The sequence below is a fragment of the Trichomycterus rosablanca genome, chromosome 16 (assembly GCF_030014385.1).
Source record: "Trichomycterus rosablanca isolate fTriRos1 chromosome 16, fTriRos1.hap1, whole genome shotgun sequence".
NCBI lineage: Eukaryota > Metazoa > Chordata > Actinopteri > Siluriformes > Trichomycteridae > Trichomycterus > Trichomycterus rosablanca.
This window is the reverse complement of record NC_086003.1, coordinates 24180113-24198490: the sequence shown is the minus strand read 5'-3', so window position 1 is coordinate 24198490 and position 18378 is coordinate 24180113. Positions and strand designations below refer to the sequence as shown.

Here is an 18378-nt window from a genome sequence, read left to right as displayed (position 1 = left end):
TTGATTCATAATGATCAAAAATATTTGATCTTGGGATTAATCTTGAGAAAAGCTGTCAAAATACATTCACTTTTTAAAATAAAGTTACTATATTAAAAAGGCACTTCTTTTTTACATTTTGAAAGCTGCTTCCTTTGCTGTAAGATTAATGGTAAATGTTTGTTTACCAGCTGTTGCATCAGTAACAGACAGGGCTGTTCATGTTTGGCTGAGTAGTGTAAGATTTGTTAACTTAAAAAAAGATGTACAGTACAATTAAATTCCTACATTTAGTTGGGTTTGCTTCTGTAAAGAATTCTGTAACAATGTGTTCAGGATATAAACTGTTTATGACACAGACCCGGGCGAGCCATTAAAGACCTTTAGTAGAACATAATTTATAAAATAATATAAACACAGTTATCAAAAGTCCAGCATGATGCATTAAAGGACTGTTAAAGCAACTTGTGTGTCATGTTAAACTCCCCATCAGTTTGCTTTCCACACACTGCCCATAAGACAAAAAATGAATGACCACCAATCAGGCCTTTTAAAAGAATTAGAAAACTCTTAGAAATTTGGTTTTCAGCAAACATAAAATCGTCCACGTTTCCAGTTCTATACAGTACGGTTCATCCGATCAGCACACAGGAAACTTTGCATTGCTTAATCACCAAACCACACATCACGCTCAGCAGAATTTTACTTCCGTCCCCTCTGTGAGAGCTGCAGTTCACCTGCCTACCACTGCATGCAGGAGGGGGAGGATGGAAAGGGGGGGCAGTGTTAAGCTTCACTTCCCTCCCAGGCCATGGCAGTGAAGTCCAGTTCAGTCAGGTTGACAGTGGAAGGTGCTTCTATCCTCTCCGGCTCTGCATGCTGCTCCTGAGCTCTGCTGTTGTTCGTGTTGTTTACACGCCAGGAGTTCAGCGGTCGAATGGCTTTCTGAAAGCGCTGGAAGACCACACAGAAGAGTTTAATGTGCACAGAATTCACAGTTTGCGCTACATCATGTCTTAATTTCAGCACTGTTATTATAACCCAACAGAATAATGCACTAATGTATTCGGACAGCCCTGATTGGTCCAAGATAACTGTAGAATTTCTGCTACTGTTAGAAAAAATGGCATAACTGTCTTCCCTTTATTTTACTTTTATCAACTGCTTTATTCTGGTCAGGCCCTTCCTTCAAATATAGCTAATCATGTCTCTGTAGATGCCCAGCTGGCTGATATCACCGCTAAGATTCAAACCTAGATCTCAGAGTGGACCGTAGTGTCTTCGCTTTTTATTAAGCAAAACTATGCGTTTAGATCCTGACAGTATTAGTACTCTCCTTCAAGCATGTTTAGCTTTTCTATGCCATTAGAATTTTGAAGGAGGCAGAATCATGCTAATGCTTTAGAGTTAACAAAATTGTCCTATAAATAGGGGAGAAACACATAGTGGGGGTTAGAAACCACTAAATTAGAGAAAAAAAAATTAGGCACCAATTCAAAAATAAATGAGCTACTATGACAGCTAATTATGCAACATTATGACAGCTCTGCTTAGAAAGTCCTACCAGCCTCAGATCTGAATTGTTCTAAATCCACAAGCTCATAGCCTATTGTTATTATCTAGTATTGCTTTAGTGTCAGTCTGGACTCCTGGGCAAAAATGGCCATAACATAGTAGGGTCTCAGAGGAAGGGCAATATGAAAATAAAATAAAAGTTGACCTGGTAATTTCTGATTAATTGTGCTGCCTTGTTGTTTAGGTATTAAAAGCAACTTACATCCGTCAGTGTACCAGACTCTTTCCAGATAGCCACGATGGCCCAGATGGGTATCTGCAGACAGCAGATGACTCCCATACAGACCCCTAGTGATTTACCCCACGAAGGGAACACATATGTGCCGTACTTGAGTGACGTTCTGTACATCTCAATGAAGATGTAGGTCAGGATAAACTATAAGTAAAACACACACACACATGCACACGCTTTCTTAATGTATGCAGTCAGAGAACCTGCGGCCCCTATTTTAATAAACAGTCAAACCATTAACATGAAGCTAGAATGTCACAGGTCCATGCTACATTATTCATTGCCAGCTGACGTGGTGTTTATTTCTAGTCACAGTCTGAGGTACATGCTTGTTTGTGTTCTGGTTCAGAAGGATTTGACCCCTACATATGTTTATTATGTTTAGGTTATGTCCATTTCGAATGCTATTGACTTCAGCCCAACCACTTTTACACACTGTACTCACCAGTAACAGAGAAGGGGTACAAAAAATCCAGCACGCTTTGAAGTATAGCAGCAGTTTGGTGCACCAGGCTGGGCAGTGGCAGATCATATCCACTATGTCCTTGCAGAACTGGTTTATTCCTGGATCAAACCAATCACACACAAATGACTTTTTTACACACACATTCACCCAGTCACTTAAAATAATTCAAATGTACCACAGAGAAAGTACAGCGTCATTTAGTTCACATCATGAAAAAATAAAGATACATATAGATAAAAATAAAAATGCATACACGTTTTGCACAGTTTCAGATTGTTTCTCTTTGTTCATTTTTTTTTTTATTGTTTTGATCAAGTGCCAACAATCCAAAAAAATCATCCTTACATCTAGCTGTTTATCCTTTTAACTATCACTCCACCTACTGCATCTATTTATCCTACTGCATCCATCGTTCTACATAAGTTTGGCAGCTCTGGTCCGTGTAGCATCGTCTTTAGTGAACACACTTCTGCACATTTAAATGCAAAACTGCTGCTAAATTTACCAATAATTAAAACAAAATTATTTAACAGTTCTGTAACTTTGTATATGCTACATATTATGTTTTAATTACTCTATTTATTCTAGTCATTTCCAATTCCCGGTTGTGAATCCGCTGCTGCTTGTACAACCCACAATCTGATATAGGAGAGCCTGATCACCACACGCCATCTTTGACACATGTTCAATCTGCAGCTGCTTCTTATCACTTGCCAGTATTTTAGTGTTTAGTTCCCACACAGCATCGTATCATGTACAGACAGACACGCTAAGCTCCATATGACTTAATGCATAAGACTGCATCTGTTCGGTTTGTATGCAGTTCTATTGACCATGTAAGGATATGTGAATGTGCTCTCCAAGCGTAGTTGCGTTCCCACTCCTGTATGTATGTTTAACGCCTTGATTTGCAAATACATTTCTGCATATTCACATTTTATAAATAGTTCTAATAATAAAATTTACTTCTTCTATATTTAGAACTAATGTGTTTCCTTCAGGCCCTACATTAAATGTGTTTGTCTCTGATATGGTGGGACAGTTCTATTCTGACCTGTCTTCTATGGCTGATTTATTTATTCAACATTTTATGTCTAAATTTAGCTCAGACCCCATTGTAAAGATGTACTACACATCCAAGAGACATGTACTCCAGAATAACGGTACTCCAAAAAACACAAAAAAACTGAGCTAATATTAGTCCACAATAAAGATGCGTGGTGTCTCTGCTTAATGATGTCTGGATAATGAAAATATGAATGAGTATTAGGGATGCTGTTATGGTAATTTGGGAGTGTGACAGAAAGAGAAGTGAGAAGCGCACCGTAAAAGAATGACATGCCCAGACACATGAACAAAGTGATGATGATGAGACCAAAACTGGTGCTGAATGAGTCGATGAGGGTGAACCAGTAAATTCCTCCCTGTCAAAACACAAATGACATGTGAAGAAGTATAATAGCAAACACACACACACACACACACACACAAAGAGTTACTTCCAGAATTGGTCACATCTGTATTTAAAGTCCAGAATTATCAGGTCTTCAGAGCTTCTTGGATTGGTGTGTAGGGTATGTGGTTACCTAAAACAGGTCTGTCTTTTTATTCATGATTTCAATTTCATTTCATTTTCATCAAGCTATTTATCCTGATCAAGGTCAAGGTGGGTCCTGTTCCACCAAAAACTATATACACAGGGCAGAAATTTCCTTATACCTTCTTACCTCCTTATTTCCAAAAAACCTTATACCTTATTAGTTATGAACTGTGTGCAGGTGATTTCCATACTTTAGGCAACCCAAAACCTTTTTTTCTCCACAAATGTACTTTAAGATTAAAATGAGATGACCAGCTCTGAATGCACCCACTCACATTAGTGACAAGCAGCAGGCCCATCAGGTAAAAGCCGAAACAGAGCAGAGCCAGGAAAATGGTCTTGTGCTTCATGTTGGTTCTGAGATAAGGAAACTCATCCAGCACTGCTGTGGTAATGCCTTCCATGTTACCAAACTGCACAGAGAAACAGAGGAAGAAGAGTTTAACCAGAACAGGAAGTTGCATCATAGTGTGGTATGGTATAAAGTAACTAGTTAACAAATGTTCACTGGTACATACAGTACAGGCCAAAAGTTTGGACACACCTTCTCATTCCTGTGGTTTCTCTTAATTTTTTTAAATTTTCTACATTGTAGATTAATACTAAAGACATCCAAACTATGAAGGAACACATATGGAATTATGTAGTAAACAAAAAACCAGAATATGTTTTATATTTTAGATTCTTCAAAGTAGCCATCTTTTGCTTTAATGACAGATTTGCACACTCTTTGAAATTTTCTCAACCAGCTTTATTAGGTTTCCACCTGGAATGGTTTTCAATGAATGTTTGTGCCTTGTCTAGAGTGAATTTTTGGAATTTGTTGCTTTTTTAATGTGTTTGAGACCATCAGTTGGGTTGTGCAGAGGTAGAGTTGGTAAAATATAAAACATATTCTGGTTTGTTTAACACTTTTTGGTTCACTACATAATTCTTCATAGTTTGGATGTCTTCAGTATTAATCTACAATGTAGAAAATAAAAATAATCAAGAAAAAACATTGAAGAGAAGGTGTGTCCAAACTTTTGGCTGGTGTGTCCAAACTTTTGGCCTGTACTGTACCTCATTTGTACATAAATCTCATAAATACTGTATATATCTGTTTATTATGTTTTTACATACTCATTCCTTTATCGCGTCCATAGCACCTTAATCACTTTAACCTGCATAGCACCTTAATATTAATCTGCACCTTAATATGTACATTGTTTTCAGCTACATATCTTGTTTATAGTATAGTTTATAGATCCTGTTTATACCACTGCTATTTACCCACTGTAAATAATGTATATCATAAATACTGTTTATTCTGCACTTTCTGCTATTGCACTTCTGGTTAGATGCTAAACTGCATTTCGTTGCATTGTACTTGTACATGTGTAATGACAATAAAGTTGAATCTAATCTAATCTAATATTAATAAATCAATAATCTCGCTGCCAGTTACCACCATGTTTACACCATGTTTAAATGGGGTCATGTTTATTGTGTTGGTATTCTATTTGCTTATTTACAGGTATAAATGTTACTATTAATAGCAGGCATGGTGCACAGGGGCACAGTCATGCAAGAACAGGAAGGAGCCTTCACTGAATTTGTGTAGCTGAAACACCTGAACTCAAGTCATGAGGACTGGTGTCCACAGACTTTTGGCCATTAAGTGTATGTTAAGCGATTTCAATTTATCTTCATGTCTGCCACCTCCACCTCCAGCTTTTGCTTCTGTCCTTTTGGCAGTGCCACCGCCTCCAAGCCATACAGCTAAGCAGGTCTGCCGTTCTGTAAGGTTTCCCTTGCACTTTGCAGATACCCTTCTATTACAAGGAAACTGCCCAAGGTGGGTAAGACATTTATTACTTGTAGTACTGTTTGTATGTTGCTATAATATTTTAAGCAATTAAGTTTTTTTATATAGTTAATAGAACCAAACTGTGACTACTCAACCATATAATTTTTATTCACTAAAGTTGAGGTCAAAGCCTAAGTACTGAAAGTGGAAATCCTAATGACTCTGGATTTACTCATTATATACCTCAGCTCAAGTTTAGTGTCCATTTGTGTGGATGGATTAGTTAGCCTGCCTGTCAACAGTGGAAAACAAACTTCAGCTGTCAGTATTGTTAAAACATGACCATCCTTTAACCTACAAGCCCAAATGATTATGAAAGTAACTTGAGTAAGCACTATTTTACTGTTTTTAATTCAAAAGTTACATAAAGGGTGTCTAACCATCAGTAAATCCCAGAATAGACTAAACAATAGCATATGTAAACAATAGCATATGATATAGGGTTGGGCTAAAATTCATTACCAGTGTGTCCAATCCCAGCATAAATAGCATGAGGAAAAACATAATGGCCCAAAACACTGAACCTGGCAGCAGAGCCAGGGCTTCTGGGTAAGCTACAAATGCCAAGCCTGGACCTGAAAAAAACATTACACACTATTTAAAAAACATCTGGAAAAGAAACAGTCACTTCTTTTGACATTTTTACATTTGCATTGAGGAATGAGGAGTGTCTGTTGATTGGTGTAAAAAAAGCACTGTGAACTAGATTTACCTGTGTCTGCCACATCTTCCACATTCACACCTTTCCTCCAGGCCATGTGACCCAGAATAGAAAAAATGGCAAAGCCAGAAAAGAAGCTAGTGGCACAGTTTCCTGTGGTGATGATCAGCGTGTCCCTAATAAAGTTATTTTTGAAAAAAAAAAATCATCAGTGGACTTGTCTTTTAGTTTTATAAAATAGAAAAGAATTAAAAATAGAACAACTAACCTGATCACGTTGTTGTCAAATTTATTGTAGGAAGCCATGGACAGAAGTCCTCCTACTCCAATGCCCAGTGAGTAGAAGATCTGTGATGCTGCATCATTCCACACCTACAAAATACAGTATGTACGCTTTTAAGAAGTTCCTAAACCTTGCTTTCAGCAGTGAGTTATATAAACATGGTCTGACTAGGGATATTAACTGAAAACCGACTAAGAAATCATTGTTTAATTTTTATTGTTAGTTAAAAATGTCATTCAAATTCATTTCCAACAGGTGAGAGTTGATTTGAATTAAGAGCAGAGCTAGTTTCACTTTCTCACTAAACTGAGACTCGCCCCTCACCCACTCTCAGTGCGCATGCACTACTTCGGGGGAAAAAGCAGTCTAATTTTAATAAGCTATGGTGATTAGCTGTTTGGTAGTGACAACTTAAAATCTACGTTCGGAAAGTTTTTACATTACTGTTTTACATTACTGTTTTACATTACTGCGATTTTATTTGGTTTATACTAAGTTAGAAGCTTGTTGGTTATGGATGAAACATCAACAGTAAAAAGTGTTAATCCACAACAATACAAACTGTCAACAAATTTGTTTTTGCTGTTGCTGTTTTTAATTTGGGCAGCATGGTGGCTCAGTGGGTAGCACAGTTGCCTCACAGAAAGAAGGTCCTGGGTTCAATCCCCAGGTGGGGCAGTCCAGGTCCTTTCTGTGCAGAGTTTGCATGTTCTCCCCGTGTCTGCGTGGGTTTGCTCCGGGTGTTCCAGGTTTCCTCCCACAGCCCAAAAACATGCAGTCAGGTTAATTGAAGACACTAAATTGCCCCATAGGTGAATGTGTGTGCGTGTGTGTGTGTGTGTGTGTGTCTGCCCTGCAATGGACTGGTGCCCCATCCAGGGTGTTACTGTGTGCCTTGAGGCCATTGAAAAGCTGGGATAGGCTCCAGCACCCCCACCCTCCACCCTAATTGGACAAGCGGTTAAGAAAGTGAGTGTTTTATTTAAGTGGGTTTTCAGCAAACATCAAGCCAAGAGCACAACATTTAAGACCCAACATAACAGCAAAATACAAAGTTTCAAAGGATCTTAGCCTAAATGACTTGCTGCTTTATGACATGAAGACGGCAGTTCATGTAAAATAATTCTTCAGGAATTTGTTAGCTTAGTTGCAAAGAAGCATCCACCATTAATTTCCAACAAAAGATAACAAACATTAAGTCTTAAAATTGCAGATATTTAGATTTTACCATATAGACAGAAAACCAGTGTAAGTATTGCTCTAAGTGTTGCAGGTACCTGAGCATTTGCCAGCTTGCCCCAGTTTGGAGTGAGGTAAAAGGCTACACCTTGCAGTGAGCCCTCTAAAGTCGCCCCTCTGATGATCAGAACAATCAGCACGAAGTAGGGAAACGTGGCAGTCACATAAACCACCTAAACATTGGCAAAAGAAAGAAGTGAACACAAACTGTCAACAGTGCTGTTCAAATGTAAAAACAGCACAGCACATGAAAATTTACCTACAGCTAATTCAATCGAAGCATGAAACATAAAAACTTATAGCTTGCTGCAGATGTTTTGCTTACTTAAAACAAAATCAACAAAAGTAAACCTCACTTTAAAAAAATCAATACAATATGTACTTGGGCCAGGACGGCAGGGGTGCCCATAATGTTGCCTGTGATACAGAATTAGAATCTGCTAGACTAGACCAGACTAAACATGACAATCTTTCCTCTATAACCGGTACAGAACCCTGAATCACTCCCTGACTGGAACAGACATTACCTTGCCAGAACTGCGTATGCCCTTCAGCATGCAGAGGAAAATGATCACCCAGGCAGCCAGTAAACACAAAGCCAACTGCCACCTCACCGGCCCAGGATCATGCAGTCCTTTGCTGTGCACCACACCCAATACCTGCTCACTGCGAAACACACACACAGAGGAACAAACGCAGACAGTAAGACAGACAACATTTAACATTTGTTTCCCTTTCCTGGTTTTCTCTATTTTTGCTCAAGTTACACTACGTGCTTTAAGATCCTTATATAAAATGTAATGTAAGACTATGAGAACGTGAGAAAACACAGAACACAGTCTCTAAATAGTTTTAAAGGAAAAACACCCATTTTACATTAAGCAGCAGCAACTGCAACCAACTTAACTTCAGATCCACCTTTTTAAGTCACTGTGAAAAATTTTGTTTTTGGAACAACTGCTTTCATTCAGCTACAATGAACTCTCGTTTAAACTCTGACCACAGCACCTTAATGTGGTTAAAAGTTAGTACTTTGATTTGACCACTCATATATTATTAGCCTTTTAGGCATAGACTTGGAAGAATCCATGCTTCTGAGAAATATGGCAAATTGCAAAGCATATCCACATCATCATGCTACCATGGCTGACCATGGAAATGATGTTCTTGTTCTTGTGATATGCTGTTAACTTCATGCCAGATGTAGGAACTGTTGTTCCACAGAACATTAGCCCACAAAGACATAGTGGGTGGGTAATAAAGGTCAGTAGCAGTGTGCCTTGCAACCCATTTTTGTCAAGTCTCGTTCTAGAGGTGAACGAGTGTCGTGGCTTTAATTGGTTAACTGAGCATTTAAGGTGGCATTTACTTCTTCACACAGGGCTAGTTGTTGTTGTCTAACCTTTTCCTTTAAAATTCAAATTGTTATTGAAAAATATAAATTCTGTTTTCTCATTTTTACTTATATTTAAATTGTTTGAAAATCTAAAACAATTACATTTGACAGACATACAATTAGAAAATATCAGAAAGGGGGTAAATACTTTGGCACTACAGAATGACCTTACAATCCATGTCAAACATTTTAACCACTTTTTTAGGTAGTATATTTTTAGGTTTTAAAAGATTAGGTAAGCTGCATTAGTGCTACTGTGAAGATTAGTTTCAATAATGCATAGTACAGCTGAGTAGGGTGAAAACGAAGGGAGGAGAGCTCCCCACTGAGGGTGTGGTGTACCTACTGGTGGAAAACCATTGTATTATGGTATTTTGTATCACTAAAAACAACTGTAAGATTTTTATGTTAATTTGGAAATAACAATATAAATGTATACATATCAATAGACATGGATTTGTCCTGATGGGCTACAGAAGTTGTTTCTGTTTCTGGATGAAGTAATAGGCATGTCAGGGTGGTGGGTGGGGTGGTTTCAGTCCACTGCAAAACTAAACACTCCATGCAAAACTATCCTAGCTACCACTGAACAATGAGCACATCTTTAGTAAAGAACGACAAGTTAGGTCAGTGGAAAATGAATGAAGATTTTAACTGGCTAAACATTAAAACATTTAAAAACAAACCCCAAAAATCCCATCAGCAATAAAACTACATTAAAAGTCAGACAACAGAGAGTCCTTACTTCCAGAACACCTCAGATGCAGTTAGGGATTTTGAGCCATTGGTAGTGTTCTGTGAATCATAAGTAGAAAATGTGGTAATAAAGATCAAATGTATGGAAAAGTGTAATTAAAGGTTGTTTTTGATCATGAAGCTTACAGTATTTTTAAGAACATGCAGAGAATCTCACATACTTACACCACACACAGCAGCATTAGCGATAGCATCACAGGACCATGGCAACGGGCTCTGGAAAGAACTACCCAGGTAATAAAACGTCCATGCAATGATGACGTTGTAGTAGAGACACACCAGCGTAGACACACACAACATCCCTATGCCAATACCTGTACAGTACAGAAATATATCAAGTAACATGTTCACATTTAAAAAGCTTATTTAATGCCATTTTAATGATTCCACAATATGTTATAAACAAGGTTTATAAAGCTGTGCCAGTAATTCTGAAGCTGAAACCCTCCACAAAAAGAGTCAAACAATAGGGAGCATTAAGCAAAGAAAACTTCATAGTAAGGTAGGGCTTAGTGCATCCTGATTCTCCAAATCCAATAGCAGTTCAATCTAATAACTAGATGTCTAACTGTGTGATGTTACTCAGTAACTCTATATTCACAGCATGAAAGCAGAGTACTCTTTATTATGACAGATTAGATGAACTTTGTAAGTCGGTGAAGCTACAAGCAGTAAATTAAAAATAAACCTTATTCTAATAAACGACTGGCATGTATGCTAGTGTTATGGTACCTTTAAGAAGTGGGCAGCATTTCCAGACATTGATGGGGCCGGCAGCTCCGTACTGGCCGAGGCTGAGCTCCATAAGGAAGAGGGGCATCCCCGTAAAGAACAGCATGATGAAATATGGGATGAGAAACACACCTACAGAGACACAGTTCTTTGAAACAAATTTTGAATACATACAAAATAAGTGAATTGTTATGTATGGTGCGGGGGGGCAGTGGACACTCGTGAGCCACACAAATCCCTTAATTAATAGAAATAATAGGCCTGTAGTATTAAGAAGAAGGTTGAGAACTTCTGACCACACCAGACCGATTCAAAATGACGATGCAGCAGAAAACCAAATACAAGTCCAGTGGTTTATACCAGCTTAAACTGTTACAAAATATCTTATTGTTCAGACACCCCAGTGTGCTAGCAGTGTAGCTAAGCTGAAACTAATTTAATACTGCAATGCATTATTACCTGGATTACTGCAGCTTAACTCAATCTTTAACTTTATAAACTTTGTTTTTCCAGTAACTGTTAATATAAATTTCCTTCTGAATAAATATAGTATATATCTATTATTTTGTTCATTTGTGTTTGGAAGACCATGCTAAGCCTTCTTATATGTCTGCCATAACACTGCAGTAATCAGTAAACGTACACATCCGTGTTTTCTACACTACGTCTTTTAATTTCACAAATCACTCCACAAACGAGCTTACTTAGCATTTTTTTTTTAATATAATTTCTTTATGCATTTTCTCCCCTTTTTCTCCCTTTTAGCGCCTTTTATCATTTAGCACCACGATTTACTGTTTTTAATTCCAGACATGGGAAATTGTTGTGCCACTCACTAACTTGCAGCTGTGTTGACATGGCTGTTCTGCTCATGTGTATTCAGCCGGTGCCTCAAACACTTTGCTCCTTTACTACTATATCCTGGTCTCTTATTACACAGAATGGGGATCACAACAACGACAAACTAGTGTTCTTCTGACAGGATAACAGGAGGTAACCAGATTTCTTTTAATAAAAGCATAACACTTACACCTCAATTTGCATACAGCGGTGTTAAATATACCATCTCCACATCACAAATTGTATAAAGCCCTAAAGACTATATAATACAACAAAGTATGTTGTTTGGGTTTAACAGTATTATTCCAGCTTAAGAAGCACCAATACAAAAATTCCTATCTTCATTTTTAACCCACATATTATTTCTCACTGCACAGATGTGATAACGTACCTCCACCATTCCTGTAGCATAGATAAGGGAACCTCCAGACGTTTCCCAGTCCCACACAGTAGCCGATACAGGAGAGTAGAAACTCATATTTGCCACCCCACTGTTCTCTCGGCAGGGTGACTTCTGGTTGATGAACAGGTGAGGTGGAGGCAGACTCGCTTGTACCATTGGGAACTGTGGACCCGTTCAACTGGGCTGGATTCTATCAATTAGAGAAATGGAGACTGGTCAGTTTTATCTGTCATATACTACTGCAGTTAAAGTGCACCATACAACTTTGTCTTTTTAAATATTTGAAGCTATTTTAAAAGTTTATATTATTATATATTAATAGCTGATAGCAATATAAAGCTGATCATAGTGCGATGAATGTGTTTCAAGACCAGCCACAACAGTTCTTTTTTTTTCCGTTTGCAATAGGCCCTGCCCACACACAGAGACTCTTCCGCTTAGGCAAATGCACACAGACATGTCACTTACCATAGCAAAAGCAAACCATGTTTTATCATGTTGCAACACTACCAGCATAAATACCTCTACTACTGTTCTATTTGTTTGCTCTTTTAACAAAAACATCCTAAATGTCTTAACAGCTTATGGGCAAGTGCAAGAGGAATAATTACAAAGGAATACAAATGATTAGGTAGAAAAAATTCCAGTAGGTAAGATTTGTCAGAATATAGGTACAAAAGAAATACAGTGACACCCCTATTTTAATACTATATAATAATAATAATTAGTATGATCATATATTTAAGACTGACGAGCTCTTTTCTCTCTGCAGTGTTTTTATACATGTACAGCTGTAGAAATTTACATAGATCTGATAATAATGTGCATGTAATAATAATTACAGGACTTACATCCATGTGCTCTAAAATCTGATAACGTATATACTTAAGAGTAGATACCCAAGCCTGCTGTTTACATGGGCACTTGAATAATCTGTTTTGATTATTACTATGCAATTAAACACGCTCACGCTTGTCAACATTCCAGTTGAAATACTACACAAATATACACACTGATGTATAAGGAAACCCAAAGAAAATCAGACAAATTAATACAAATCTTCATACTAGATACATTAAAAAATAAAAGTATTATCAAATAAACTGACTGACATAAAATCGAGGGCATTTTGATAGGGTAGCGTAGGGTAACTTCACCACCCAATGGAATAGTAAGCAATTAGTACAGCAGTTTCAGCAGACAGAATAAAATCATCAGTGAACAAGGTGTGGCACTCAGCATTAGCAAAATGTTTCAGTAGGAGTGGTGAAGCCGGAAGAACGTCATATGTTCACATGAGCTTCAAAATAAGGGAAGTAACTCTGGTTGCCAGAGCAAAAGAACAGTTTTGTATACAATAACCAACAAGAGGGAACTTGCCCAAGCTTCTCCTGTTTAATTACACATGTGCAAGAATGTTAGAACAGACAGGCTGACACCTAAATGTCAAATAAAATGGAAAGTATGAGGTTTTGTACAACAATTAGATTGTGGTCATGATTTTTGGCTTCCTCAATTGATTAAACAATCACTAACGATGTTGGTGAGCTTTGCTAATGTTAGCTATCTGCAGGGATCCCCCAATGTTTTACAAGGAAATTGTAAAACTTTTACATATATTTTTTAAAACTTGAACAAATGAAACTAAAGTGATTTAGACATTAATCCATACATGTTAATCCATACTGATAAGGATGCTCTGGCCAATGCCCAACACTAATGCAAAACTGGCATTACACTGGCTTACAGTAATCATCAGATGGCATCGACCAGAATATCAGTAATATCAGATCCATACTTTCCTGGACAAAGTAGTTTTAAAAAGTTTAAAAAGTCTTACTTTCCAGGTTTTGGTGGAATAAATACCAAGTGGCTCACTTGTACACTAAAGACCAAAAGGATGTGGATACTTGACCATAAGCTTGTAGGTCATCCCATTCCAAAACCATGAGCAGTCATATAAATCCTCTCACCCCCTTCTCCAGCCCTGACCTCTCAGAAAAGACTGACTGTGAGAATTTGTGCCCACTCAGTCACAAATATGCATTTGTGAAGTCAGGGACTGATGTTGGATAAAAATGCCTGCCTGTAAATCACATTTCAATTCAGCAGTCACAATTTTTGTCAGCCAATCTCCCATGTGTTCACATAATGTCAGAATAGTATTAATAACATTACTCAGTATAAGTCTGGAACAATGACGCTCAGGTGGTGCGGTGCAGCAGTAAATTATGCTAACCCACTTCTGCTGGGGGTGGCCAAGGCTCCGCAATTAATTGGTGTCCTGTCTGTGGTGTGTGTCCAGTGATTCTGGTGAAACCGGACCCATTGCATCAATGACCAGGATGGCAGTGATTAAAAACATAAAAATAAATTAAAAGAAAAAGAAAAACCCTCGACAAGAAGCTGGAGAATCTGATCTCGAAGATTCAACTGTTTTGCATACATAGAATGCAAACAATGAACACAAATCAGGCAACGATGTGAGCTGTAAAGTATTTAAAGGGAGGTGTTCAGTGGAATAATGATCTGTTTTATAAAAAGCGCAATGACGACAAAAATCAGTGATGGTTTATTTCATCTAGCAGAGAAAAGGACGTTATTCCTTCAATAATGTTTAACTTTAAACACAAGGATATGGTGTTCATACAGTAATTCTAATTACATTAAAAAACATTTAATAAGACCCTTTCTTAACATTTAAGATACTTGCTTTAGCTGCTGTGTAATCACACTAATTAAGTAAATTAAGTCTGTAGAAAATGACAACAAATTGATCTTTACCTTACATTTACACTAGCATGCAACAAATTATTAATGATTTCTCTCTGTTGTTGCCACGGATATTGTACAGAAAAAAAACTTCAAAACTTCAATTCATTGCTGCATGTTGCTCTGTTTTCTGTGTCACTTGTCGCTGTTACTTTTTTTTCACGGTGGCTCAGTGGGTAGCACTGTCGCCTCACAGCAAGAAGGTCCTGGGTCCGGTTCCTTTCTGTGTGGAGTTTGCATGTTCTCCCCGTGACTGCGTGGGTTTCCTCCGGGTGCTCCGGTTTCCTCCCACAGTCCAAAGACATGCAAGTGAGGTGAACTGAAGATACTAAATTGTCCATGATTGTGTTTAATATAACCTTGTGAACTGATGAACCTTGTGTAATGAGTGACTACTGTTCCTGTCATGAATGTAAGCAAAGTGTAAAACATGACGTTAAAATCCTAATAAACAAACAAACTGTCACTTGGATCATGATTACTGTCATGATTTTATATAGAAAATGAATTGTTGTCTGTCACTTTGTCGCATGCTATTGTTTAACAAGAGCCCTGTATGCAAACAGTGAAGTTGTCTTATTAAGGGGTGAGAGTCGTCTACCTCTGAGTCTAAAATCTTTTGCATGCAAAATGTCAAGCTACTGAAAAACCATTCAAATATGTGTTGGCACAGCATTTAGATTCATCTGTTGAAGATTTAGCACAAAATCTTTACTTAATTTTACTTTTTCTTGTAGTTACATTTTCTCTGCCTAAGATTTCCAAAACCCAAATCTCAAAAGATAACACACTGTTACCCTAATGTTTAACATTTATTGTAGAAAATATACACTTTCAGCTTAAAGTTTTTTTTGAATATAGCAACTTTAAATAACATTAGCCTAAATATAGTTTGCTGCCAAAACAACAGTAAGTCATACTGATTCTGTACAAGCAGAATACGATCATATATTTCTGTACAGGTACATTGTACCAGTCATAAAGGCAGTAAAGTGGTGAAGATTTATTAACAATTTCGATGGAAAAAGTCATGCTTGACTACTTTTAAATAACAATTTTAGTACTAGAAAAGGCTGTGAACATAGATGATTGGGTGGCAGAGTGGTGAAGTAGCCTAGCCTACTTAACTACTGCTGGGATCCAGAGTTAAAATCCCAGTGGTGCTATCGTCCGGTCAGAAGTCAATGTACAGACATGAATGGCTACGCCAGGGATGTGGGAGGCCAGACCCACTGTGACACTGACTGGGATAAAGCAGTGCTAAAACATGAAAATGTAACGAAATGCCAGATTTGTAAAATTACATTATTTAATCTTAACATCTGACCAGTTGTGTTATTGTATCTGTATCAAAAAAGGGAAGCCTTTTCACTGATAAATCCCTGGCACATTGATGTTGATAGTTCTGCTCTTGCCTGTATTGGTCCACGTTCTCAGTTTCTTTCTTACAAATGGTTTTGTGACCAAATGGTGCATAGTACTTTGAAAGCTCTAGCACTACACCGCCTTTTCTACTTTACATTTTCAGCATTTAGCAGACGCCTTTATCCAAAGCGACTTACAGTATACAGTCTAAGCAATTGAGGGTTAAGGGCCTTGCTCAAGGGCCCAACAGTGGCAACCAGGCAGTGGTGGGGTTTGAACCGGCAACCTTCAGATTAAAAGTCCAGTACCTTAACCACTGGGCGGCACGGTGGCTAATTGGGTAGCACTGTCGCCTCACAGCGAGAAGGACATGGGTTCTATCCCCAGGTGGGGCGGTCCAGGTCCTTTCTGTGTGGAGTTTGCATGTTCTCCCCGTGTCTGCGTGGGTTTACTCCGGGTGCTCCGGTTTCCTCCCACAGTCCAAAGACATGCAAGTGAGGTGAACTGGAGATACTAAACTGTCCATGACTGTGTTCGATATAACCTTGTGTGAACTGATGAATCTTGTGTAATGAGTAACTATCGTTTGTCATGAATGTAACCAAAGACGTTAAAATCCTAACAAACAAACAAACAAACCTTAACCACTAGGCTACAACTTTAAAACTGAAGTCGAACGTGACAGACGTTGAAGTAACAGGTGACTTTTATTATTCGGTTTTTAATGTTAATTATATCACGGTGTACCGTTCAGTTCATATTTATCGTCTCTTACTCGGGTTTTGTACGCTGTATTAACCACAGTTGCAGTAGCGAGTCACAGTCCCCAATAATTTTAAAATGAGTTATATCTAGATTAAATAAATAAATAAATTAATTGAATATTAAATTGTGTCTCCACGACTTTCTCACTGCGGTGTTTTTGAACGTAACACAAAGTCTAATTACAAGAATGAAGCCAAACAGGTCGAGTTTCTTTGACCATCGGTAACAACAATGAACCACGTCAGTCCTGTAACCACCTCTTTAAATAAATAACAAATTAAAATAAAAATATTATTAATAAAACGTATAAAGAAGTGTATCCTAGTATTTCCCGTGTTTTGGTGAGTATTTACCTGACCGGGAGCGGAGTTCAGGTTGGTCGGGGTGTTTCCAGGTACCGCTTCAGTCGGCATCTTTTCCCCGGAGTTTTTCTTCTGATGTTCGGCGCTACATGGTTCTGGTAAAGGTTTCATCGAGACGCCGGCAAACCGCACAAACACCAAGACTTATAAACATGGGGTTACGGTGTAATAAAAGTGTATAAACAGCAGCGCAGGTGTAACTCAGTTCGCCATGTTTTCCGCGGTGAGAGAGTGAGAGAGGGGGAGGGGAGGAGGAGGAGAGTACACTGTATTACACTGCTGACAGGACTGACCTCCTACAGGTCCTTCTACCACATCTCTGTTACCATTCCTCACTCATCCTGGGTTTTTTACATGGTGTACTGTCACCTCACAGCAAGAAGGTCCTGGGTTCGATCCCCTTTCTATGTGAAGTTTGCATGTTCTCCCCGTGTCTATGTGTGTTTCCTCCCAAAGTCCAAAAACATACATGTGAGGTGCATTGGAGATACAAAATTGTCCATTACTGTGTTTGACATTAACCGTGTGAACTGATAAATCTTGTGTGATGAGTAACTATACCGTTTCTGTTATGAATACATGACGTTGAAATCCTAAGAAAGAAATAAAACATGGTGTACCCCACCCCTTTGTTGCTCTCCAGTCTTCTGAGGAGGCTTTTCACAATATTTGGAGGTGTGTCTGTGGAAATGTGTGACAATTCATTCTAAACTGCACTTGTAAGGTCAGGCACTGACGAAGGAGGAGAAAACATAGGTCACAATCTGTGTTGCAACTCATCCCAGTCCCCTGACCCATTGAAAACAGGTGGGTGAGATGAAGAGGAGAGTCTGTAAGAGGGGATTTAGGAGACTGGAAAGATTTTGCATTGAGGAGACTGGAGGAGCTGGAAAGATTTTGTACTGAGTGAACCCTTGCTCTGAGTTTTCCAGTCTCATCAAGCATTAGAAGAGAAGACTCTGTGCTGCTACGTTGGCAACATGTTCTTAAGCTTAAATTTTTCAATACTTTGTGTATGTGAGCTTATCTTACAGATTTGAATTTTTTTTAAAATTAAATTCACAATGTTAAAATTATTTTATTTTACCACAAAAGCCCATAAA

The 18378-nt window shown here is 38.1% G+C and overlaps 1 protein-coding gene across 1 annotated transcript; it reads right to left on the bottom strand.

Annotated features, from left to right (window-relative positions):
* Positions 1–310: 310 nt before the first annotated feature.
* Positions 311–17386, bottom strand: slc6a7 (solute carrier family 6 member 7). The gene is made up of 15 exons (XM_063011146.1): positions 17267–17386; positions 12000–12201; positions 10769–10900; positions 10202–10350; positions 10026–10075; positions 8412–8550; positions 7923–8057; positions 6631–6734; positions 6414–6538; positions 6164–6276; positions 4128–4265; positions 3577–3676; positions 2232–2350; positions 1757–1930; positions 311–933 (listed from the first exon to the last, which is right to left on the bottom strand). Exons 1-15 carry the CDS (start codon positions 17384–17386, stop codon positions 766–768), a joined length of 1968 nt encoding a protein of 655 aa, XP_062867216.1. The 3' UTR covers positions 311–765.
* Between the last annotated feature and the right edge of the window lie 992 nt (positions 17387–18378).

Bases quoted from the DNA above. Each gene is read 5' to 3' on its own strand.
- slc6a7 (XM_063011146.1), bottom strand. From the start codon at position 17,386: ATGAAACCTTTACCAGAACCATGTAGCGCCGAACATCAGAAGAAAAAC. The intron at 6,539-6,630 runs GTTAGTTGTTCT...TAACTTTATTAG, and splicing joins TTTGACAACAACGTGATCAG to GGACACGCTGATCATCACCA. The intron at 3,677-4,127 runs GTGAGTGGGTGC...GTGTTTTGACAG, and splicing joins GCCTGCTGCTTGTCACTAAT to GGAGGAATTTACTGGTTCAC.